Source organism: Camelus dromedarius, chromosome 12 (assembly GCF_036321535.1).
Source record: "Camelus dromedarius isolate mCamDro1 chromosome 12, mCamDro1.pat, whole genome shotgun sequence".
NCBI classification, from domain to species: Eukaryota; Metazoa; Chordata; class Mammalia; order Artiodactyla; family Camelidae; genus Camelus; species Camelus dromedarius.
The window spans coordinates 44697505-44717689 of record NC_087447.1 but is presented as its reverse complement, the minus strand read 5'-3'; the positions used below and the strand labels follow the sequence as shown (position 1 = coordinate 44717689).

The window sequence follows — 20185 nt, the reverse complement described above, 5'->3', positions numbered from 1 at the left end:
TATACACTCATTGTGATACGTTAGCATGTTAGATGACACACCCACCAGTGTCAAGACAGCTGACACTTGCAATGACAACAACCGGAAAAGGGGACAATTAATACAAGGACTGAAAAGGAGAGTTGCATCCATTCCAGATCCAAACCACACCTCTGTTCTCAGATAATTCATGAATATTCCTCCCACTTTTTTCAAATCCTTCCCTTTTACTTCTACCCTCCCATATATCTTGTCTCTGCCCAAATTGGGTTGAGAAATTGATTAACAAACTAGGTTCCCACTTCTCCACTCTTTGGCCATGAATATCTGTTCCAGTCTCAGCATTGGTTTCATTATTGACTGCATGAATCTGATTGGAAAAAGAACACCCCTGGCCTAGACAAGTGTCTCAGCTCAGGCTAGGGCCCTAGGGTGGGTCTGGTCGACCAAGTCAGTAACAAGTGGATTTCAGCAGAAAGGATACCACAGACCGGGCAAGTTCTGGAAAGCCACCTGCCCTGCCCGCACAGGACAGCTGCCCTGGCAGGACTTGGAAAGCAGCCAGCTCTCTAGTGAGGTGCGGCCTCCAGGCCTCAGCCACAGTGGTTCCCAAGTATCTTTCAGTGGTTCATGTGTTAAGGGTCTGCTTTAACACAGGAAAGTTAAAGCAGGAAGGCTGCTTTGGGTTGGAGTTCTGCAGCAGATAAAAAGCAAAAGAAAGGCTGTTATTGGCTACTGGTAACATCTCAGACAGTGTCACAAGGAGGACTAGATACAAGCAATAGCTATAAGATATATTTGAAAAAGAAAGAACTAAATAGGAAGAAAACTTGCAAAAAATAATATACTACCTTCTTGGCTTAGATTCAAGAAAGATAAATACCAAGAGGTAAAGTTCTGAGCCAAGCAGGCAGAAGATCCTGTTATGGGATGTAGCCTTGTGATAGACAGTGGAATTGTTGCCAGAGCTGCTCCAAGTCTTTGCTCAAAACCCTTCTACCCCCTACCCTTAGCAGGAGTTAACACAAATCTTTAAGTTAAAGGGCCCACAGATAAGAAAGGAAGATACAAACAAAAACACCAGATGGAACCAGCTGGGACCAAGGTGGTGGGACAAACCTGACCTCCAACAGACCCTGGGTCTCATTATGTGTTGATTTTACTACATCAACATATTAAATGATACACCTACTAGACATGAAGGACCAAAAAAGGGTAACAAAGGGGTGGCAATCTACTCCCTCCAAAGCCCTGCCCCAGGAAACTAATGCACACGCCTCCCCTTCATTAGCCTTACTTCTCCTCCCTTTATCTTTAAAATTAAATCCCTCTCGCCATGTGGACGAGAAGTTGATCTGTGAACTTAGCTGCATTCTCTCCGTTCTTTGGCCACTGAATAAAGCTTGTTCTGTATAGACCTCAGCTTCAGTTTTGTTCGGCTGCTCGAACCCAAATAGAAAATGAACCATTCCCCACTGAGACAGAGAGCCTCCTCTGGGTTAGGGCCCAAGCAAGGTCCATACAACTGAATTCAGCAACAGCCTTCCTTATACTTTTAGATGATAGAGGCTGAAATTATCTACCTGGCTCAAGAGGAAGTGCCTCCTTCCCCTGCAAGGCAAAATGCAAGTGTATTGCAGCTCTGTTTTGTCAGAGTTGCCTGGTCTAAGGGGAAATAGCATAAAGCCAGTGAGACAAGAAGGAAGAGGGCAGGGCACAGTCATTCAAGGGACGACAGCAATTAACACCAAAATAGTGGAAGATTCAACCCCCAGGAGGCCTTGAGGCTCAAGGTGGTGAGAGATCCGACTTCTAGTAGAACCTGAGCTTCATTATATGCTCATTGTAGTATATCAACATGGTAAATGACATTCCCACAGGCGCCATGACAGCTTCGAGGCTGACCGCAAAAGGTCAAAGAGTGGGCGGTGGCCCAATTCCTGGGAATCCCAGCCCCTTCCCCAGGGTAGTTGGAATGATCCTCCCACTTGGTATGTGAAACTACTGATCCCATAAAAACTGGCACTACCATACCTCGTGGCTGCCTCTCTGGCTCTCTCGTTTTCAGACACAGCCCACACTCTGTCTATGGAGTGTGTATCTACTTTTACTTTACCCTGAGCACCCAACCCCCACACCTCATGACCTTTCTCTCATCTTCTGAAACAGCCTACACTCTATATAGTAGGTATCTCTCTAAATAAATCACCTTTACGCAACTGTGGCTCGCTCGTGAATTCTTTGCCACATGAAGCCAAGGACCCACACTTGGTAGGGCACATCCCAGGGACTCAACCTAGATCTGAGACACAGCCATCCTCTAGCCCCTCATTTGTTTTTTTCATGAATCACCAGAAGGTCATTCTAGAGGAGGGTAACACAGGGGGCTGAATGTCACAAACTGAAAGGAGCTAGAGTTTTTGATGCCATTTAAAGCTGACAGCAGAACCATTATTTTGCCTATCAGCCCAGATTACTTTCCTGCACCTTGAAGCCTCCACTGATGCTAGGCTGGGTTAGCAAGTAGTTTGTAAAATCAAGGTCCTTCTGCCCCTCTGGTAAAATCATAATATTGTTAGAGCAGGCAGATAGCTAGATATGAGCAAAGAAAGGGGGACACAGACCAAATGGCAGGAATTGGGCAGAAAGGAGGGGCACAAGCCAAATGTAGGAAAACATACATCATGTAAGCACTAGGGGTCCCTGGGCAGAGAAAGAAAAGCAGGAAACTTTGGGCTGATAAGGGGCCACATCTTTTGGCCTGGAGACCAACAAAGAAAGGTCAGAAAAGGCAGGAATTTCCAGTGTCTGAATGTAACCTTTTGCTCATTATGCCCTCATTTCAATAAAATTAGCCTTGCAGATCAGAAGTACCCATCATGCACCGATGCCATGACACTTCTGATCCAGACTAAATAAGGACAAAAATCCCTCCTCCCATTGGGAAGGAGGAGTTGGGATGATAATCAGGAAATACGACCCCAAGCCCTTTCCTCCTCAGTGAAAATTCCACCCACTCATTTTTACACCCTATGTAACTAACTTGTCAAAGAAACACAGGGCAGCCGCTCACCTGAGCCTGCCCGCTCTCCCCTTGAGAGTGTACTATCCATCCTTTAATAAATCCTCATTTTACTTTTTTTAACCTCTATAACTTGTCTCTGAAATCTTTCTGGAACTGGACAAGAACCTGGAACACCAGTTGGATCCACCGGCAACAATATGAGTAAAGAGCACTTGTCACCTTGTGTTGGTAGCACTTCCTGTTCAGCCCAGCTTCCTGTGTGAAAACAGGAAGTTAAAGTCGCAGGGGTTCCGGAGAGCAGTGAGGGGAGAAGGAAGAGCAAAGAGGGGAGAAACGGAAGAAAGCCAAACCAGAGTGACAGAGAAGCTGAGAGGAGAGTGCTTGAAGACAGAGTAATCAAATGTGCCCAATTCTGCTGGTAGATCCAGAAGAGAAAGACTAAGACGTGTCTGTTAGATCTCTTATGGTGGAGGTCATTGGTGCCACAGACGTTTTGGTAGATTGGTGGGGTCAAAACGAGATTGGAGGGTTTTGAAGGACAAGTAAGTGAGGAAGTGGAGACAGCACGTGTGGAGAGCTGTTTGAGAGAGCAACAGAGGCATAGTTGGAGGAGGAGATCAGGTTAGGTCTACAGAGGGGGCTGAATTTGTTTGGCTTGGTTTGCATCATTCTAATTTTTAAAGATGGCATGTCAGTTGGGTTTTCAGGTTGAGAAGAAGAGGTTGAAGAAGTCAGAGAGGGAATGAGACTAAGTTCCTCTAAAATCAAGTTCCTTTGCTGAGTTGATGATTAACCTTTCTCTCCAAAATATTATTCCGTTTCTTGTCCAACACCTGTTCCCCTCAAGATTCAATCAAATAAAAGAAGGGGTTGAACCAAGCAGGACCATGTGGGACCTCCCAGGGATAGAAGCCTCTTCTGTGTCCCCCATTCCTTATTTATAAGAAAAAGACTTTCTGCCTCTAGACCTTCAAAGGGCAAATTCAAACAGTTACTAATTAGGAGAGTAAGAGAAGGCAGGAAAAAACAACAGTCCAAGGATGGGGCCTGGGCCTGGCTCCTCCCTGGGGGATGTGCATAACAGCATGATACAGATCTCTGAGTTCTTCTACAGGAACGAAGGCCCCTACTCTGGTGGAGGAAGGTAACTTCAGGCTGAGCACAGGCATGGGGACCCCAGACTGGTTGGAACCAGAAGGCTGATGATTGAAATTCCTGGATTACCACCTTGTTACCTCACCACCAACCCAATCAGAGGGGGGTTACACCCTGCCTCCCTCCCCCCAGATCTTGCCTGTAGAAACTTCTCCCTGAAACCCGTCAGGGAGTTCAGGCCTTCTGAGCATGGACTACCCATTTTCCTTGCATGGCCTTTCCAATAAAACTTCCTCTGCTCCAAACTCCGACATTTCAGTTTGTTTGGCATCACTGTGAGTCAGGCATGAGAACTTGGTTTTGACCACAGGAAAAGGGGGTGATATGGCTGAGACTGTCATTGTCCTTGACTAGCCACTCTCCCACTCTCTGTGGTAGTTGAGAGGGATGGGACAGAGAGCAATACAAAAAAGTCCTGGCCTTCGGTTAGAAGGAGGGATGCTTCCTCTACTCAGAACTGGGCTCTACCACTTGCTAGCTGTGTGATCTTAGGCAAGTTCCTGAACCTCTCTGTACCCACATTTATCATCTATAAAAACAGCGTAAGAGTGGATGCACACAGTACGGTGCTTTATAAGTGTTCGCTGGGCTGTTAGGACACAGCAGAAGGGAAAGGAGAGGATAGCTACAGATGTGAGTAGGCTTTTAATTTATATAGCAAATCTATAAATTAATAGATTAGAACATAATTATATGTAATATTTTATGTATAAATAATAATATATAATAAAAATATAATAAAAGCAACAGTGTTTCTCTGTGGTGGCTCTTAAATTATCTGTGAAAAAAAGGCAAAATCCTTAAATGCAACTGCGTGGTGTGGGGACAGAGCAATCAGAGATATAAGAAAATTTACAGAGTTATGGGACAATTTTTGTAGCAAAAGATTGGGCAAACTCTAGAGACTAGAGAAAGACAGAAAAGTTGCCAGGCAGCACTGATGGCCCATGTGAGGCTGTGGCTTATGAATCTACCATCGTATCAATCTTCTCACCTGTAGAATTTTCTATAACGTGGATTTGATAGTAGAAACGCCAGATGAAAATGACAGAGGGAAGAGGAGCAAGGGAGCTGCAGATAACTGTGGAGAATCCTTGTAACCTTAAATTATAGCATATGGTATAGAAAGGATGTGAAGCCAGGATGAGGCAGACAAAAGAGGGAGAAAAATAATGACAGACTTGATGGGGAGGGTATAGCTCAGTGGTAGAGTGCATGCTTAGCATATAGGAGGTTCTAGATTCAATCACCAGTACCTCCATTAATAAATAAATAAACCTAATTCCTACTCCCCCCCAAATTTTTTAAATATTAAAAACAATAAATGACAGACTGAAGTTATCGATGACCTCAGAGAGCTATTAAGGAAGGGGAGGAGGGCTCATCCAGGCTCACCATTCCCATGCACATGTCCACACAACTATACATATTGGTTTTCTAGCTAAATTTCTGTTTTCTGGCCGAAAAGTGCCTCCAAGGCTTAGCGTCTGTAGACACTAGAGATGCAAATAAATGTAAATGGTCCATAGGTTGTGGGACTGAATCCTAGCCCCGTTCTGCCCCACCCCAGTACGGGATGGTCCTTCCGGCATTGCACTCCACCCCAGGTGTCAAAGATCTGACCGCCTGCTTCACTGGAGCTCAGAGTATCCTGAGTTACTGAAAGTGGGGTCCACATGGGGCAGTGTGGTTGGGGTGAAGCACTGTCTCAGGACACACACAGGTGCCCTGCATCGTTAGTAACATGTGGGCACAGTGGGTGGAGAGCCTCCTCCCAGTAATGACTGGGAGATCATCAGCCAACACTGGTAACAGGGGGTGGTCATGTGACTGTTCACAGGACATCCATAGGGCGTGGCTTCTGTGCAGCTTCCTGATGCTGGCTGACGGAGGCGGTGCGGGCTGCTTGGGCATCTTGGTGCTGACCCTGGCATAACAATCACTCCCGGTCCAGGCTCCCAGCCCACCTCGTCACTACCAGCTCCTTGCTGTAGAAGTTCCGTGGATCCTTATCTAGTTTCCCCAGTGCAAGAATGGGGGATTTGAATTCCTTGCCTATCACTGTTCTGTTCCCTGTCTATTGCATAAAGTCTATGCCTTGATCCCTTCCCTTTTTTATACCAAAAAACTTGTTTGAAAATAAGCAATATACCCAGATACACAGACAGACACATACACACACACCACACTGAACAGTAGCCCTTTGTTTCTATTTGCATTCCTCCTACTAGAATAATCCTAAATTTCCTTGAGATAATATGCATTTCCCACTGTCTAGAGTCCTGCATGGCAAACATTTCCTCTAAAAGGCCAGGTGGCAAAACGCTTTAGGTTCCAGGGGCATCAGGTCTCTGTTGCAACCATTCAGCTCTATCACGCTGGTATAAAAGCAGACACAGACAACAGATAAACAGGTGAGCGTGGCTGGGTTCCAACACAACTTTATTTACAGGCACTGAAATTTTAATTTCCTGTAATTTTTATATGTCACAATAAATAATTCTTCTTTTGAATTTCTTTACTTAAAAACGTAAAAACCATTCTTAGTTTATAGGCTGTGTCGACTGAAATAAAATGCACAAACTAAAAGTTGAGCGTTGTGTTTTATTTGGTGGATTTCCTGAGGACTCGAGCCCGAACACAGCCTCTCAGACCATTCTAAGAGACTGTTCCACTCAGGCAAAGGAGAAGCCAGGATATAGGAGTTTTTTTGCAACAAAGACCAGGTAGACAAAACATCAAAAGATGACTGTTAATTAAAGAAAACCAGAGATACCAAGTTAAGGAATTTAGCTTTTCTATATATGGGAGGGTGTAAAGGTCTGGGCTCATTGAACTCATTCCTTTGATATGCATATAGCTGTCTAGGGCCAGCATCCTGTTCTTTCCTACCCTGAGTTCCCTCAGGGGGCATGGCTGTGGGTTGCAGCAGAGGCCAGGATGCCTGCTGGTCCGAATCCTGAGTCCCCTCCTCTGACCATCAGTGGTGGTGGTAGTGGCTAATGTTTGGTGACCATAGCATTCTTTGTTTACTGATAATGGCTGGCAATACTTTTCATTCACAACTGTCCCCCCTAAACAGTGCACAAGCCAATACACTGAGGTGCGAGAATAAAATATTAGACTATTAGAAAAGGTTCTTATTTCATTCTAATAATGTTAATTTTAATAATTTTTCAAGAAAAAAGATACAACAGTAAATTTATATGTAGTCATTTGTAAACAAATGAATATTTGAGGATGAGTGCTCAAAAATCATTTATTCATAGGAATTTGCAAGTAAAAAGTGTGTTTCTCTCTCCCAGTAGATGGACTATATGTCAGGTTGTGGTCCTCTACACCTCTAGCTGGGTGAGGAATGGTCTACAGCCTCAATTCTCTCTACAGATCCATCCCAAAGTCTAAATCTGGTTGAAGGGTGTCTGGAGGAGAAAATTCTTAGGCAAAAGCTCAAGTTGGCCTCCGAGCCACACATCCTCCTCCAATACACTACCAGGTTGAAGGAGATGGTGCACCTCCATCCTCATCTGCCTCTGGGCATTAACCCTCCATTCAGAATCCAAGGTGGGGAGGGTATAGCTTAACATGCACAAGGTCCTGGATTCAATCCCAAGTACCTCCACTGAAAAAATAATAGTAAAAAATTTTTAATTAAAAAAAAAGAATCTAGTGCGGAGCCTTGTGATTAACTGGCTCCCTGGAACTACCCAGAAGTTAGCTCTGTGTAGTTGATATGAAAAGATACTTTGCTAAGTGAAAGAAACAACGTACCTTTTTTTTCCTGTTACGTATTTTGTATTGTTGCCTATAAATACACACGTACTGGATTACTGAATGAACTGAACTCAGTGGCGTACAATCAAGTCCCAGCTTTCTTTCTAACCACAGCTTTCACACAAGCTGAATGACCTTTCCACACCACCCATGCTGTCTCAAGTAAATCTCATAGATTTCTGGTCATTTAAGATGGAAAGAGTCTCACATGGGTAAATAACAATAAACTCACTTTGATATATTAAAATGACTCAGTCTTGCCTAAATCAAAATTTAAAATATTTCTAATTCAAAATTTCCCCTATGGGCCTAGCACTTCCAGCTTAGACCAGTTTTGCGGCTCGGGGTCATGTGGTGATGAAAGGTGATGTGAGCAGCTCTTTTCTTTTCCATCCACCTCCTTCGCCTCCTGCAGCTGGCTCCTCCAGGGTCCCCACAAGGTGTTTGGATGTGCATTTATACGTGAGGCACTGGACTGTTGTAACTGAGCTCTTTATACCTTCTGTGTAGAGGTGTCTGAATTTGGCTCTCTCCTGGGGATATTTGTGGATTTCAGAGGCCCAGGAAGGATGGTGATCCTGTACAGTTTCCTGGCATGGCGGATGGGGGAAGAAGTGGGCAGGAAGGGGTAGGTACCACCCCCAAACCCCCTACCCCAGACAATCTATCTCCTCAGTTCCTCTTCACACTCTACAGTCTCTTAGCCTCAGTGCCCAGCACACCCTTGGACAAGGTTCCTTCACATCAGTTCTCTTATGCAACATCCATTTGACTTTGCCATTTCAAGCTACGAGCATGCAGACGACCCTACTGCTGCCTTCTCTCCCTGCTCCAACATTGATGGTGGCCCCAGCCAGCCTCGCAGTTTAAAAATTATATAGGTGGTGATAAAAGAAATTTTTACCTCTTGAGATATAGGGACGTCATTCTGGCTTACACATGAGTTAACTTGAATTTTCTGCTAACTAAACTAGCTTGTTTGTGACCTATCAAACGTACATTAGACATCTGCTTTAATTATTAAAGAAAAGGGCACACTGACCAGAAGAAAAGAATGTCCATGTTGAAGATTAAATGCCTGTCTACCTGGGATATCAGTGCTAGTCTTCCTTGGATGACAAGATCCCCTTCCCAGGTGCCAAGGCCACACTCTACATGCTGGTCTGTTTTGGAGGGTCTTTTTTTTTTTAAACTTGAAGAAATGTATCCCCAACTTGTTTAATGTTCTTTGTTCTGACAAGATATAAAACTACTGAGAACGCTGCTTCTCTGGGGCAGTTTCTCAGAGGAACCTGGGAAGCAGGCTTCCAACCTAGTCCTCAGTTTGGCTCAAATAAAACTCTTTTCTATTCTTATTACTGATTGTTTCTTGATTATTTTCATCAACAGTGGAAAGAGGGCAGGGGACGCTATGTCACATAACAAGCTCTTCCAGGAACTCCCTCACCATACTTTGCTCTGGTAGCTGCACTGGGTATATTCATTGAATATATTCACTGGTTATATGTTTCTGCAACCCCCCCAAGCCTTTCTCCCCAAGAAAATTATCAGGTTCCCAACCACTCTGAGTGGTTTTCTTGGAACACCCTCCTTCCCCACCTGACACACACGTACACAAATATACACGTACTTTGAAAACCATAGCACTTGCCCCCTGTGTTTTGACTTTCATAGAATTTTGGGCTTACTTTATATAGATTGAAGGTGGATGCTAGGGTGAGGGTCAAAGGATCTTTTCAGCCAACCTTAAGTAATCCTTTGGGTATGTGTATTGTCTAAAGTTAGAGCTTTTGTCAAAATATTAAGATACCAGAAGTCCCATTCGACATTGTTACACACACACACACACACACACATTATGGTAGAAAATTCTACACATACAGAAAGTAGTCATGGTTCTCTCCAGAGAGAAGCTCAGGAGTTTGGGGTAGGAAGAAAGCTTTCTCTATTTAAAGTACACCCATTAAAGTACTTGAAAACAATTTTTAACATGTATATACTACTTTTTCAATTTGAAGAAAACTGGCCCTTAAAAACATTGAAATCTTCCCTATTCACTCTCCCATCTCCAGGACAGGTCGCTGAAACCCCTTACTGGGGTGTGGTCCCTACACCAGTGTAACAAAGTGTTGGTGGTATTACTCACACAAAGCAAAGCAACAGCTTTGTTAAAGTAACTTCTCAGACAAGCTGATTTCAACCAAGGGTTAAAGGTTTTTTCCCAAGCTTCCCCTCATGGAATCTAGGCTTCCAAGAAACCCAGTTGAAAAAAATTTGTCTCTGGAGGAAGAGTCTGTAGATAAAATTATTAGATAAAACACAAGAAAAATATATTTGGTTAAAGATCATTAGGCTTATCACAAGACTAATGCCCAACTGTGAGGGTTAAATTCTAACTTTCTAAAAGGAGCTGTTCCTCAGATCAAGCAGACCAAATACAGTTATTTTCCATTTAGTCTAAGCTGTTCAACTTTATTACTTGTGCTATATGTTAAAAGGTCATCTTTTCTCAGGCTTTAGATCATTTTTTTCTGGTTCTAACATCTGGATTCCCATTCCTTTTTTCTCTCAGTTTTACTGAGATATAATTGACACATATCACTGTGTAAGTTTAAGGTGTACAGCAAAATGCCTTGACTTTCATATATTGTGACATGATTACCACAGTAAGTTTCATTAACATCCATCATCTCATAGATACCAAAAAAGAAAAAAAAAGTGGGTTTTTTCCCCTCCAATGAGAACTCTTAGGATCTACTCTTTTAACAACTTCCAAATACACCGTATGGCAGGGTTAGCGACAGTCACCGTGTTGTACATGCATCCCCAGTACTTATTCATCTTATGATTGGAAGTTTGTACCTTTGGGCCTGGGTTCCCAGTCTTCCTGGTCAATAAGGTTGGTTTTTTCTGCTTAAATTCTTTGTTGTTCTGCTTATCTCTGTACTGTCAACATTCTCCTCCAGACCCCAACCTCAGCACCACTGCTTTCTCAGAAATCAAACAGTGAGCACTATACAGGAAGTGGGGATAAAGCAGTGAAACTGAAGGCCCTGCCTCTCCATGTCCCCACTTCGGCTGTGGTCTAGTGGGGCAGACATCCGGTAATTGTCTCCGGTTTGGGTACCTGATGGTGTGTTGCAGGGGAAGCATGGGGAGGGGCATCCTGTGACTGCTGGAGTGGCTGAGCTGAAACTTAAAGGATAAGAATTTAAACAGAGCAGAGGGTATGGCTCAGTGGTAGAGCATGTGCTTAGCATGCACGAGGTCCTGGGTTCAATCCCCAAATAATTAATTAATTAAAAATAAGTTAAAGAAAAAAAAAGAATGACTAGAAGTTAATTCAGTGAAAGAAGAGGGAAGAACTTTTTAGGTCAGAGGACCAGCATAAGAGTCCCTGAATAAGCTGGGAACATATTGTATAGACTCTGAAAGAACATTAGTGTATCTCAAGCATTGAGAAGAAAGGGGAAACCACTTCTCAGTCTGGTTCTCCAGGCACACACAAACTCGTCTTTCAAGACTGGCCTCCTCTGGAAAAGCTATTTCTCATCCCTGTCAACTCTTACTGCCTAATCAGCAGGAATCCATCATTTCCTCCTTTGACCTCCTCAGGACCACGGTAGCTTGCTTCATCAAAAGATCTTTATAGCAGGTCTGTGCTTTCAAGTCTTCCCACAGGTTGATGAACTGTCTGAGGAACATACTGGTGTCTTAGTCATCTCTGTGTCTCATGGTCCCAAGCACAACACGCGGCACAGAGTAGACTTCTAAAAGTGTCTTTTGTCACCTGGATGGCTGGCTGGCTGGCTGGCTGAATGAATAAAATTAACAATAAATATATCCATTCTTTGAGGATTAAGACTAAACTCTTTATTGTGATCCTCCTAATCTGGCTGGTACCAGCCTCTCCTGCCTCCAATCTCCACAATCTCTCTCATCTCCCTCTCAGGGCTCCTGCCTTCTCCCTCAGTTCCCGAACCTGCCCAGCCCTCCCCTGTGCTGGGGGCACATCTGGGCACACAAATCACTTCCTCCCAAAACCTCCACGAGGGCCCTCAGTTTCAGGCGACTCTCCTCCTCTCTGCTCTCATGATTCCTCATACTTTCCCTGTGGAAGAGCTTATCTGATTGGAATTGTTGGGTTACTGGCATGGTTGGTGCTCAGTAACCAAGGGTTTGGCATTGGCAGATTCAGTCAACTGAAACCCGCAGTTGGTTGAATCCAAGGATGCCAAACCCAAGGATACAGAGGGCTGAGTGTATTCATGTACATTTTTTGTAAGAGAGTTGAGCATCCTCAGATTTGGGTATCCACTGGGTTCCTGGAACCAACCCCCCAACGGATCCTCCAGGACAGCCATATAACAAGGCATAGAGATTTCTAATTGTATTCTTCTTAGATGTAGAATTTTTCCCTTTTTTTTTTTCAGCAGAGAATTGTTTATTTGTTTTTGCTATTTTTTTTTAATCGAAGTACAGTCAGTTACAACGTATCAATTTCTGGTGTATAGCACAATGTCCCAGTCATGCATATACATATAGAGAGAGAATTGTTTGTATTGAATGAACCCTCTGATGAGAAGTTTAGGGGTGGAGAGAGTGAGGCCCAGGAAGGCTGCATGAATAACAATAGATGACTGTACAGTAGGGCTTTTCTAGGGAGGCTGAATTCAATGAGGGTTTTGTTTTAATAAATGTGTGTGTGTGTGTTTTGAGTGAATGAATATATGATTGCATAGCAATAAAAGGAGCTAAGTTACTGTCTGTTGAATAAATGTTGCTTCCATCTTCCCCAGGGTGGGGGAGGATTTTTCAAAGTTTCCCACATTCTTTCCTTTGACCTTCACCTCACAGCAGCCAGAGTTTCTCTCCCCTGATAGTGGACACCATGAATGAGGTATGGGAAGCTGGGGAGGGCTGGGAACTGGACTTCACTAAATCAACGATAGTCAGTACAGATGGCAGATGCAGACATAATGTATTGCTTTTTTTTTTAAACTGAAATATGTCAGTTTACAAAGCTGTGTTAATTTCTGGTGTATAGCATAATGATTCATATATACATATATTCCTTTTCCTATTCTTTTTCACTATAGGTTGTTACAAGGTATTGAATATAGTTCCTTGTGCTATACAGTAGGACTTTTTTTTTTCAGATTCTTTTCCATTATATGTTTTTGTTTTTTATTGAAGTATAGTCAGTTTACAACGTTGTGTCCATTTCTGGTGTAAGCATAATGTTTCAATCATACATGTACATACATATTTTTGTTTTCACATTCTTTTTCATTATAGGTTACAGGACTACTCTTTATCTCATTGAATCTTCACCACAACCTTGTGCTATTATCTCCATGTCACACAGGAAGAAATGGAAGTTTGGAAAGTGACATGCTTGCAGGGTCACACAACTAGCAGAGTGGCAGAGCCGGGATTCTAACAGGAGCCTGATTCTAAAGCCCATCCCCTTAGCCACCGCCCTGCCCTCTGCCCTGGAGGGCTCTGTGCATATCGGGGTGAAACTGCCTGTCAGAAAATCCATTTCTTCAGGGTCCCTGCCCATAAGTTCGTAGATGTCTAGCTCCCTGGTATTCTCTATAAATTCCACAAGAGGGAGAGCTTTCCCCATCAATTCTAGCTCTGACTGAAATTATGGATTTAATTTGTAGTTTCCTAGGCAGCTCAAGAGTATAGAATTTGAACAGGTTTCCTGACACAGTGGAACATAGGTACCCTAAATGGGATCAAATTAGCCCGGACTGACTAGGAAGTTCATGGTCCCCACCAGGCAGCCCATAGTATCCCTCTGCCAATCACTCTCCAAGACTGGAACCCAATTTGCGATGGTGGCAGGGGCTGTGTGAATCTTAGATCTTTAAACACTGGGCTCCATTCCCTTTCCCCAAGTTCTCCCCACTGTCCGGGAGTCTGGGAGCCTCCAAAATGGGTTTCCAAGGTTCTAAAACCTAGAGAAAATCAAGAATAAAGTTATCCTTACCACTCTCGCTACCAGCCCTGAGAGTCTTTACAATTGATTTTTTATCTTTGCTATGGTTACTTCCTCTGCAAACAGTCTTGTTCCCTTTTTTCCCCTTAGGATCTTTATTACTGAGACCTCTTCAAGGGCAAGCATTGGTCCAAGCTTAGATCACAAAATGGCTTAGGCCTAAAATGGCTTCTTTTAAGTCAAAAATCTATATCTGGGTCTTTTTCCTCCAAGGACCCCCTACCTCATCTGTCCCAGGTGGCCACCTTTACTTCTGAGCAACCAGCTATAAATTCTAGGGTTCCATGACCTTCTACTGAGGTTTGATAATTTGCTAGAACAGCTCACGGAACTCAGGAATACACCTCACTTACATGTCCTTGTTAATACAAAGGGTACAACTCAGGAATAGCCAGATGAAAGAGATGCCCAGGGCCAGGTGCGAACTGGGGGTGTCTCAGAACTTCCATGCCCTCTCCAGGTATACCACCCTCCCAACACCTTGATATGTTCACCCACCTAGAAACTCTCCAAGAGTTTATTTACAGAGCTTAATCTCCAGCCCCTCTTCCCAACCTGGAGATTGGGGGTGAGATCGAAACAAGTCTCACTCTCTAATCACTAGTTCTTAATGGAGACTAGCCCATCCTGAGGCTATTTAGGGGCCCTACCCTAAGTCACCTTATTACTACAAACTCAGGTGTGATTGAAAGGGGCTTGTGCAAATAACAAAAAACACTCCTATCACTCAGGAAGTTTAAAGGATTTTAGGAGCTCTGTGCCAAAAACTGGAGAGAAGACAAAATATATTTCCTATTATACCATCATTACTCTATCTGATATGATGCCCACAGAACTGGGTGGAGGGAGTGGCGGAGGAGAGTCACTTGGAAGAAATTCTCAAAGGAAAGAACTGACAGGACTTGGTAGTTCTGTGGATCTTGGAGAAGCACTGAATTAAACAGTTTAGGTTTTAATTGTCATTCTGCCACATCCCCAGGCTTGTTTCCCCATCTGTAAACTGGAGATAATAATAGTATTACACTTCTTTCTTCGGATTGTTGTTAGAACTGAAAATTAATAACTATAAAGTGCCTGTTTCAGTGCCTGGAACATCCTGTAGAGCTCAGTCACTGATAGCTTTTACCATCACGGATACAGGAAGATGGGGAGACCCAAGTTCTACTCCATGTTCCTGGCCCTTCTGGCGGATATGGTCTTTACCATTCTTAGCCACTTCACCATCTCTGAACCTCAGTGTCCTCATCCATATAATGAAGGTATAGATGTCCCTCCATGAGTCCAGGGTCCTTCCATCTAGAGAAATATGAATCAAAAGGATTCTCAGTCAGGGCGACTCAAGGGTGTGGGTACCAGCGGTAGGACAGGAGAAACTGAGGAAGGGGGCCCTCTGGTCCAAAGAGGCAACAAGGTGAGAACACGTTTGGAGAGGCGGTGCCTAGGAACCTCAGATGGGCCTCTCACCAGCCACACGATCCACGCCAGCAAGGGCGGGACGGATACAGCGGCCTCCCACAGCTGTGACCGCTCGCGGTCAGGGCCGGGGCGGGACCGCGGGCGGGATCCTGGGCGGGTCCCGGGTGCGCCCAGCCCACTCCGCCTCCGCCTCCGCCTCCGCCTCCGTAGTCTTGATCTGGCCCCCAGCCAGCGCGATCAGCTGCTGCGGAACCGGGGAAGAGGAAGAGGCGGAGCTGCTTTGCCGCTCGCGTCTCAGCGTCAGCCGACTGCAAAGGGGTGCTGGTCGGTGTCCCTGGCACCGCCTGGGATCCTGAGAGCCAACCAGAGCCTACACTGGCCGGGGCTGTCGGGCGAATCAGCCCGGTCTAGGAAGACGGGTAATGCCCCGCCAAGGAGTGTCTCCCGGCCAGGGCCGCCCCAGGTCGGGCCGGGAGCAAGGACCGGACAGGTCCTTGTGGGCCCCCAGCCCGAGGCTCCTGTGGGTGAGCCTGGCCATGGCGCTGGCCCTGTCCGACTCCCTGGTTCTCTGGGTCCCAGCCGGGGCCCACCCTCTTCCCGCCAAAGGCTATCCCGCCAAATCCAGTCGCATAGCGCCCCAGCTCCGAGAAGCCTTTGGGTGGTGGAACCTCACTTGCCCAGCCTGCAAAGCCCTGTTCACCGCCATCGACTTCGGGCTGCGGGTGAGTGGTAAAGGGGCTGGGGGAGGGAGAGTGGGGGTTGGGGCTAAGGCCGGCGCTGTCGTGTCCCCTAATGGAGAGGCTGTCATCCACAAGCCTTTACTGAATTTGCTCTCCTTTGAGGACACCCATGGCTGCATGGCACCACCACCACCACTACCTCCATTGTGACCTTGTGAAGTAAGGCAACAGTGCAAGTTACATGCTGGGCACTGTGCTAGCCCATGTATGCAGTAACATCCAGCCTGCAAGGTGGTTTCATTACCGTTGTTATCTCCATTTTACAAATGAATAGAAACCGCTGGGAGCTGAAGTCTTTTTGGCCTGAGGACTGGCAGCTGGTGAGGGGTGAGCGGCTGGGACTCCAACCCAGGTGTGCCTGACTGAGTCGCTCTGCCTTACACTTATCATCTCCATCTCTGAGCTCCGTGCCTGGGACTAGCTACTCAAAAGGGACTTGAATTAAGAAATATCCAGAGGTGTGGGGCTAGATGGGGCTGCCTTGATCCTGATGGGCCCTGGTTGGTAGGCAGGCTTTGTGGGGATCCTTAGGGAAAGAGTGCCCTGTCCCTGTGTATGTCCCCAAACCCTGGGCAGTCTGTCATTCTGCCCAGCCCAAATTTCAGGGCACTCAGCAGACAGTGCCTGAGAAAGCCAGCCCGGCAAGCAAAGGCCTGAAATGCTGCTGAGCTAAACCTACTAGCCTGGTGATGCCTGAGGGAGGCAGGGATGAACTGACATCTCTTTACTGTGGTGGAACTGAGTGCATTCTAGCCTCAGTTTGGGTATAGAGGCCCAAAGGATGGTATCCAGGGGTTGGCCTGGTCCCTGTACACTGTCCCTGACCTCTCACCGCTGGTTCTTCCCGCCACAGAAAGAGCCCAGTGTGGCTTGGGTGGGCTCTGTGGCCATCAAGCTGTGCAAGCTGCTGAAAATAGCACCGCCCGCTGTATGCCAGTCGGCTGTCCAGCTCTTCGAGGACGACATGGTGGAGGTGTGGACACGCTCAGTGCTGAGCCCATCTGAGGCCTGTGGCCTGCTCCTGGGATCCTCCTGTGGGCACTGGGACATCTTCTCATCTTGGAACATCTCTTTGCCAACTGTGCCAAAGCCGTCCCCCCAGCCGCCCAAGCCCCCAGCCCCAGGCTCCCCTGTCAGCCGCGTCCTCTTCCTCACTGACCTGCACTGGGATCATGACTACCTGGAGGGCACCGACCCTGACTGTGAGAACCCACTGTGTTGCCGCCGGGACTCTGGCCTGCCGCCTGCCTCCCGGTCAGGTGCTGGATACTGGGGCGAGTACAGCAAGTGTGACCTGCCCCTGCGAACCCTGGAGAGCCTGCTGAGCGGGCTCGGCCCTGCCGGCCCTTTTGATATGGTGTACTGGACGGGAGACATCCCTGCCCACAATGTCTGGCACCAGTCTCGTCAGGACCAGCTGCGGGCCCTGACCACCGTCACAGCCCTTGTGAAGAAGTTCTTAGGGCCAGTGCCAGTGTACCCTGCCGTGGGCAACCATGAAAGCACACCCGTCAATGGCTTCCCTCCCCCCTTCATAGAGGGCAACCAGTCTTCCAGATGGCTCTATGAGGCGATGGCCAAGGCATGGGAGCCCTGGCTGCCTGCTGAAGCCCTTCACACCCTCAGGTATTTGAGGCCCATAGAAACCCAGGAAGGGAGAAGACAGGTGGGTGAAAGCGAAGGGAGCAGGCACCTGGCACTATCTGTGACTGCTCTAGCAGTGAGTCCTCCGCTGTCCTCACTGGCCCTCACAATCTGACCTCACTTTCTATTTCTACCCTTATCTCCACCCGCCCTCCTTTATAGGGCTAGCAGCATCCTCTCTCCATGCTAGTCTGTGTCTTGGCTCATGTGAGCCCTCTAAAGTGCCTTCTCATTAGCATCCCAACTTTTCCCAACTTGCCCAGGCCCAGGCCCTCTTCCCTCTGGATGACCTTCGCTTCCTTTTCTAGCTCACTTTTACCTCTCCCCTGACTCCCAAAGCCTTTCACCCTCTGAGCCACTCTCCTCATTCGTAAGGGCCCTGTAATCAGTGCTGTTTGGTCTTCAGCTAGAATGTGAGCTTGAGGGTAGGGGTGATGTCCTGTGTGCCTCTGCCCTCCCCCAAGTTTCCTTATGCAGGACCAGGATTATGAACGCATGCTGACCCCTGGTGTTCACTTTGTTTCAGAATTGGGGGGTTCTATGCCCTTTCCCCACGCCCTGGCCTCCGCCTCATCTCTCTCAATATGAACTTTTGTTCCCGTGAGAACTTCTGGCTCTTGATCAACTCCACAGATCCTGCTGGGCAGCTCCAGTGGCTGGTGGGGGAGCTTCAGGCCGCTGAGGATCGAGGAGACAAAGTGAGGGAGAGTGGTGGGAACCTGCTGGAGTAGGTGTGGGGGGGGTGGGGGGAAAAGCAGACCCTTCATGAGCAGACTCCTATCTGGAGCTGAGCACCTGTGAGCCGAGAGCTTGATTTTTCTGGCACACCCAACAAGTGTTCCCTGGGGATTCAGCTCATGGTCACCCTTAGAACTAAGTCTTTTCGCTTGCTCGCCCTCTCTCTGGCCAGGAATGCCAGCGATTGTAGGAGACATGAGTACCAACTCTCCTGGCCAGGGCTTCCTGGACCCTTCTTGCCCTGATAACCTTCCTTAACTCTCCCCACAGGTGCATATAATTGGCCACATTCCCCCAGGGCACTGCCTGAAGAGCTGGAGCTGGAATTATTACCGAATTGTAAACAGGTAGGAGGGAGGTGGGGCAGGGGGGTGGGTTGGAAATTCCCTTGAGCATCTCACCATCCTTGCTGCCCCACTGGGGTGGGGAAACTACTTATCTGAACAGGATGGAGAAAGAAAGCATCCTGTCTGCCCCAGACTCCCCCCCCCCACCCCCACCACTAGAACCTAGAACCTTCTGAATATGATTATTGTCTCCTGGCTAGGTATGAGAACACCTTGGCTGGTCAGTTCTTTGGTCACACCCACGTGGATGAGTTTGAGGTCTTCTATGACGAAGAGACCCTAAGCCGGCCACTATCTGTAGCCTTCCTGGCACCCAGTGCCACCACCTACATCAGCCTTAATCCTGGTGAGTGGGGCGGAATTGAGTTTTTGGGATAGAGGGAATTGGTGGGAGAAAGTTGGGGAGATAGAAAAAAGCGGAGGCAGATTTGGGGGCAGGGTCGGAGGAAAGGCCGCGCAAGGGCAGGCCTGACGTGTGGTCCCTCCCTGGAGTCGCCTTTGCCTCTTCCCTCTACAGTCATTCCTCCCTCTTGCAGGTTACCGCGTCTACCAAATAGATGGCAACTACTCGGGGAGCTCTCACGTGGTCCTGGACCATGAGACCTACATCCTGAACCTGACACAGGCGAATGAGCCCGGAGCCACGCCGCACTGGCAGCTCCTCTACAAGGCTCGGGAAACCTACGGGCTGCCCAACGCGCTGCCTGCCGCCTGGCATGACCTAGTGTACCGTATGCGGAGCGACATGCGACTTTTCCAGACCTTCTGGTTTCTCTACCATAAGGGCCACCCGCCCTCGGAGCCCTGTGGCACGCCCTGCCGCCTGGCTACTCTGTGTGCGCAGCTCTCTGCCCGCTCAGACAGCCCTGCTCTATGTCGTCACCTGGTGCCAGACGCAAGCACTCCTGATGCCCAGAGCCTGTGGCCAAGGCCATTATTCTGCTAGCACTCCCAGGGCCCAGAGTTGGGAAAGCATGTGTCTTAGGAAAGGAGTGAAAACCCCTGAGAGGCACCACAGCGAGGTCTGGCGGAAGAGCCTATCCCCCCGCCCAGGCACACCTCCAAAACAAGACTGCCATTCTTGGAGCTGACTTAGCAAGATATGGGAGTGGGGCTGGGTGCTCTGAGGCTGCTGTCCTTTCGTGGCCATGGAGCAGAGGTCTCAGTTGGCACTGCCCTGGACAGACCAGACAGAAGCTGTCACCCCAGGCCTGTGCTGGCCAGCCAGGAACCCTGTACTGCTGCTACTGCCTGGTTGCCAGGCTGTTAGAATAAAAACAAGAGACTTGGACTCAAGACCCTGCTGTGACCTGATTTCTTTTGAGGCAGGCAGGGCAAGGGGGCCCTGGGAGTAAGA

The 20185-nt window shown here is 47.3% G+C and overlaps 1 protein-coding gene across 2 annotated transcripts; it reads left to right on the top strand.

The window, feature by feature from the left end:
• The first annotated feature begins 15602 nt into the window (after positions 1-15602).
• SMPD1 (sphingomyelin phosphodiesterase 1) lies at positions 15603-20124 on the top strand. Of its 2 annotated transcripts, XM_010990546.3 has the most exons (6): positions 15605-16081; positions 16953-17725; positions 18270-18441; positions 18752-18828; positions 19029-19174; positions 19365-20124. In XM_010990546.3, the coding sequence occupies exons 1-6, from the start codon at positions 15782-15784 to the stop codon at positions 19772-19774; spliced, it is 1878 nt and encodes a 625-aa protein (XP_010988848.3). In that variant the 5' UTR covers positions 15605-15781; the 3' UTR covers positions 19775-20124. The 2 variants fall into 2 exon arrangements, with proteins under 2 accessions (XP_031316018.2, XP_010988848.3); XM_031460158.2 differs by lacking the exon at positions 18270-18441 and having other exon boundaries at positions 15603-16081; positions 16953-17765.
• The last annotated feature ends 61 nt before the right edge of the window (positions 20125-20185 follow it).

What these genes read in the sequence shown, in the direction of transcription:
- SMPD1 (XM_010990546.3), top strand. Translation starts at nt 15,782, where the DNA reads ATGCCCCGCCAAGGAGTGTCTCCCGGCCAGGGCCGCCCCAGGTCGGGC. An exon ending in CCATCGACTTCGGGCTGCGG is followed by an intron (nt 16,082 to 16,952) that starts GTGAGTGGTAAA and finishes TTCCCGCCACAG; the next exon opens with AAAGAGCCCAGTGTGGCTTG. An exon ending in CTACATCAGCCTTAATCCTG is followed by an intron (nt 19,175 to 19,364) that starts GTGAGTGGGGCG and finishes TCCCTCTTGCAG; the next exon opens with GTTACCGCGTCTACCAAATA.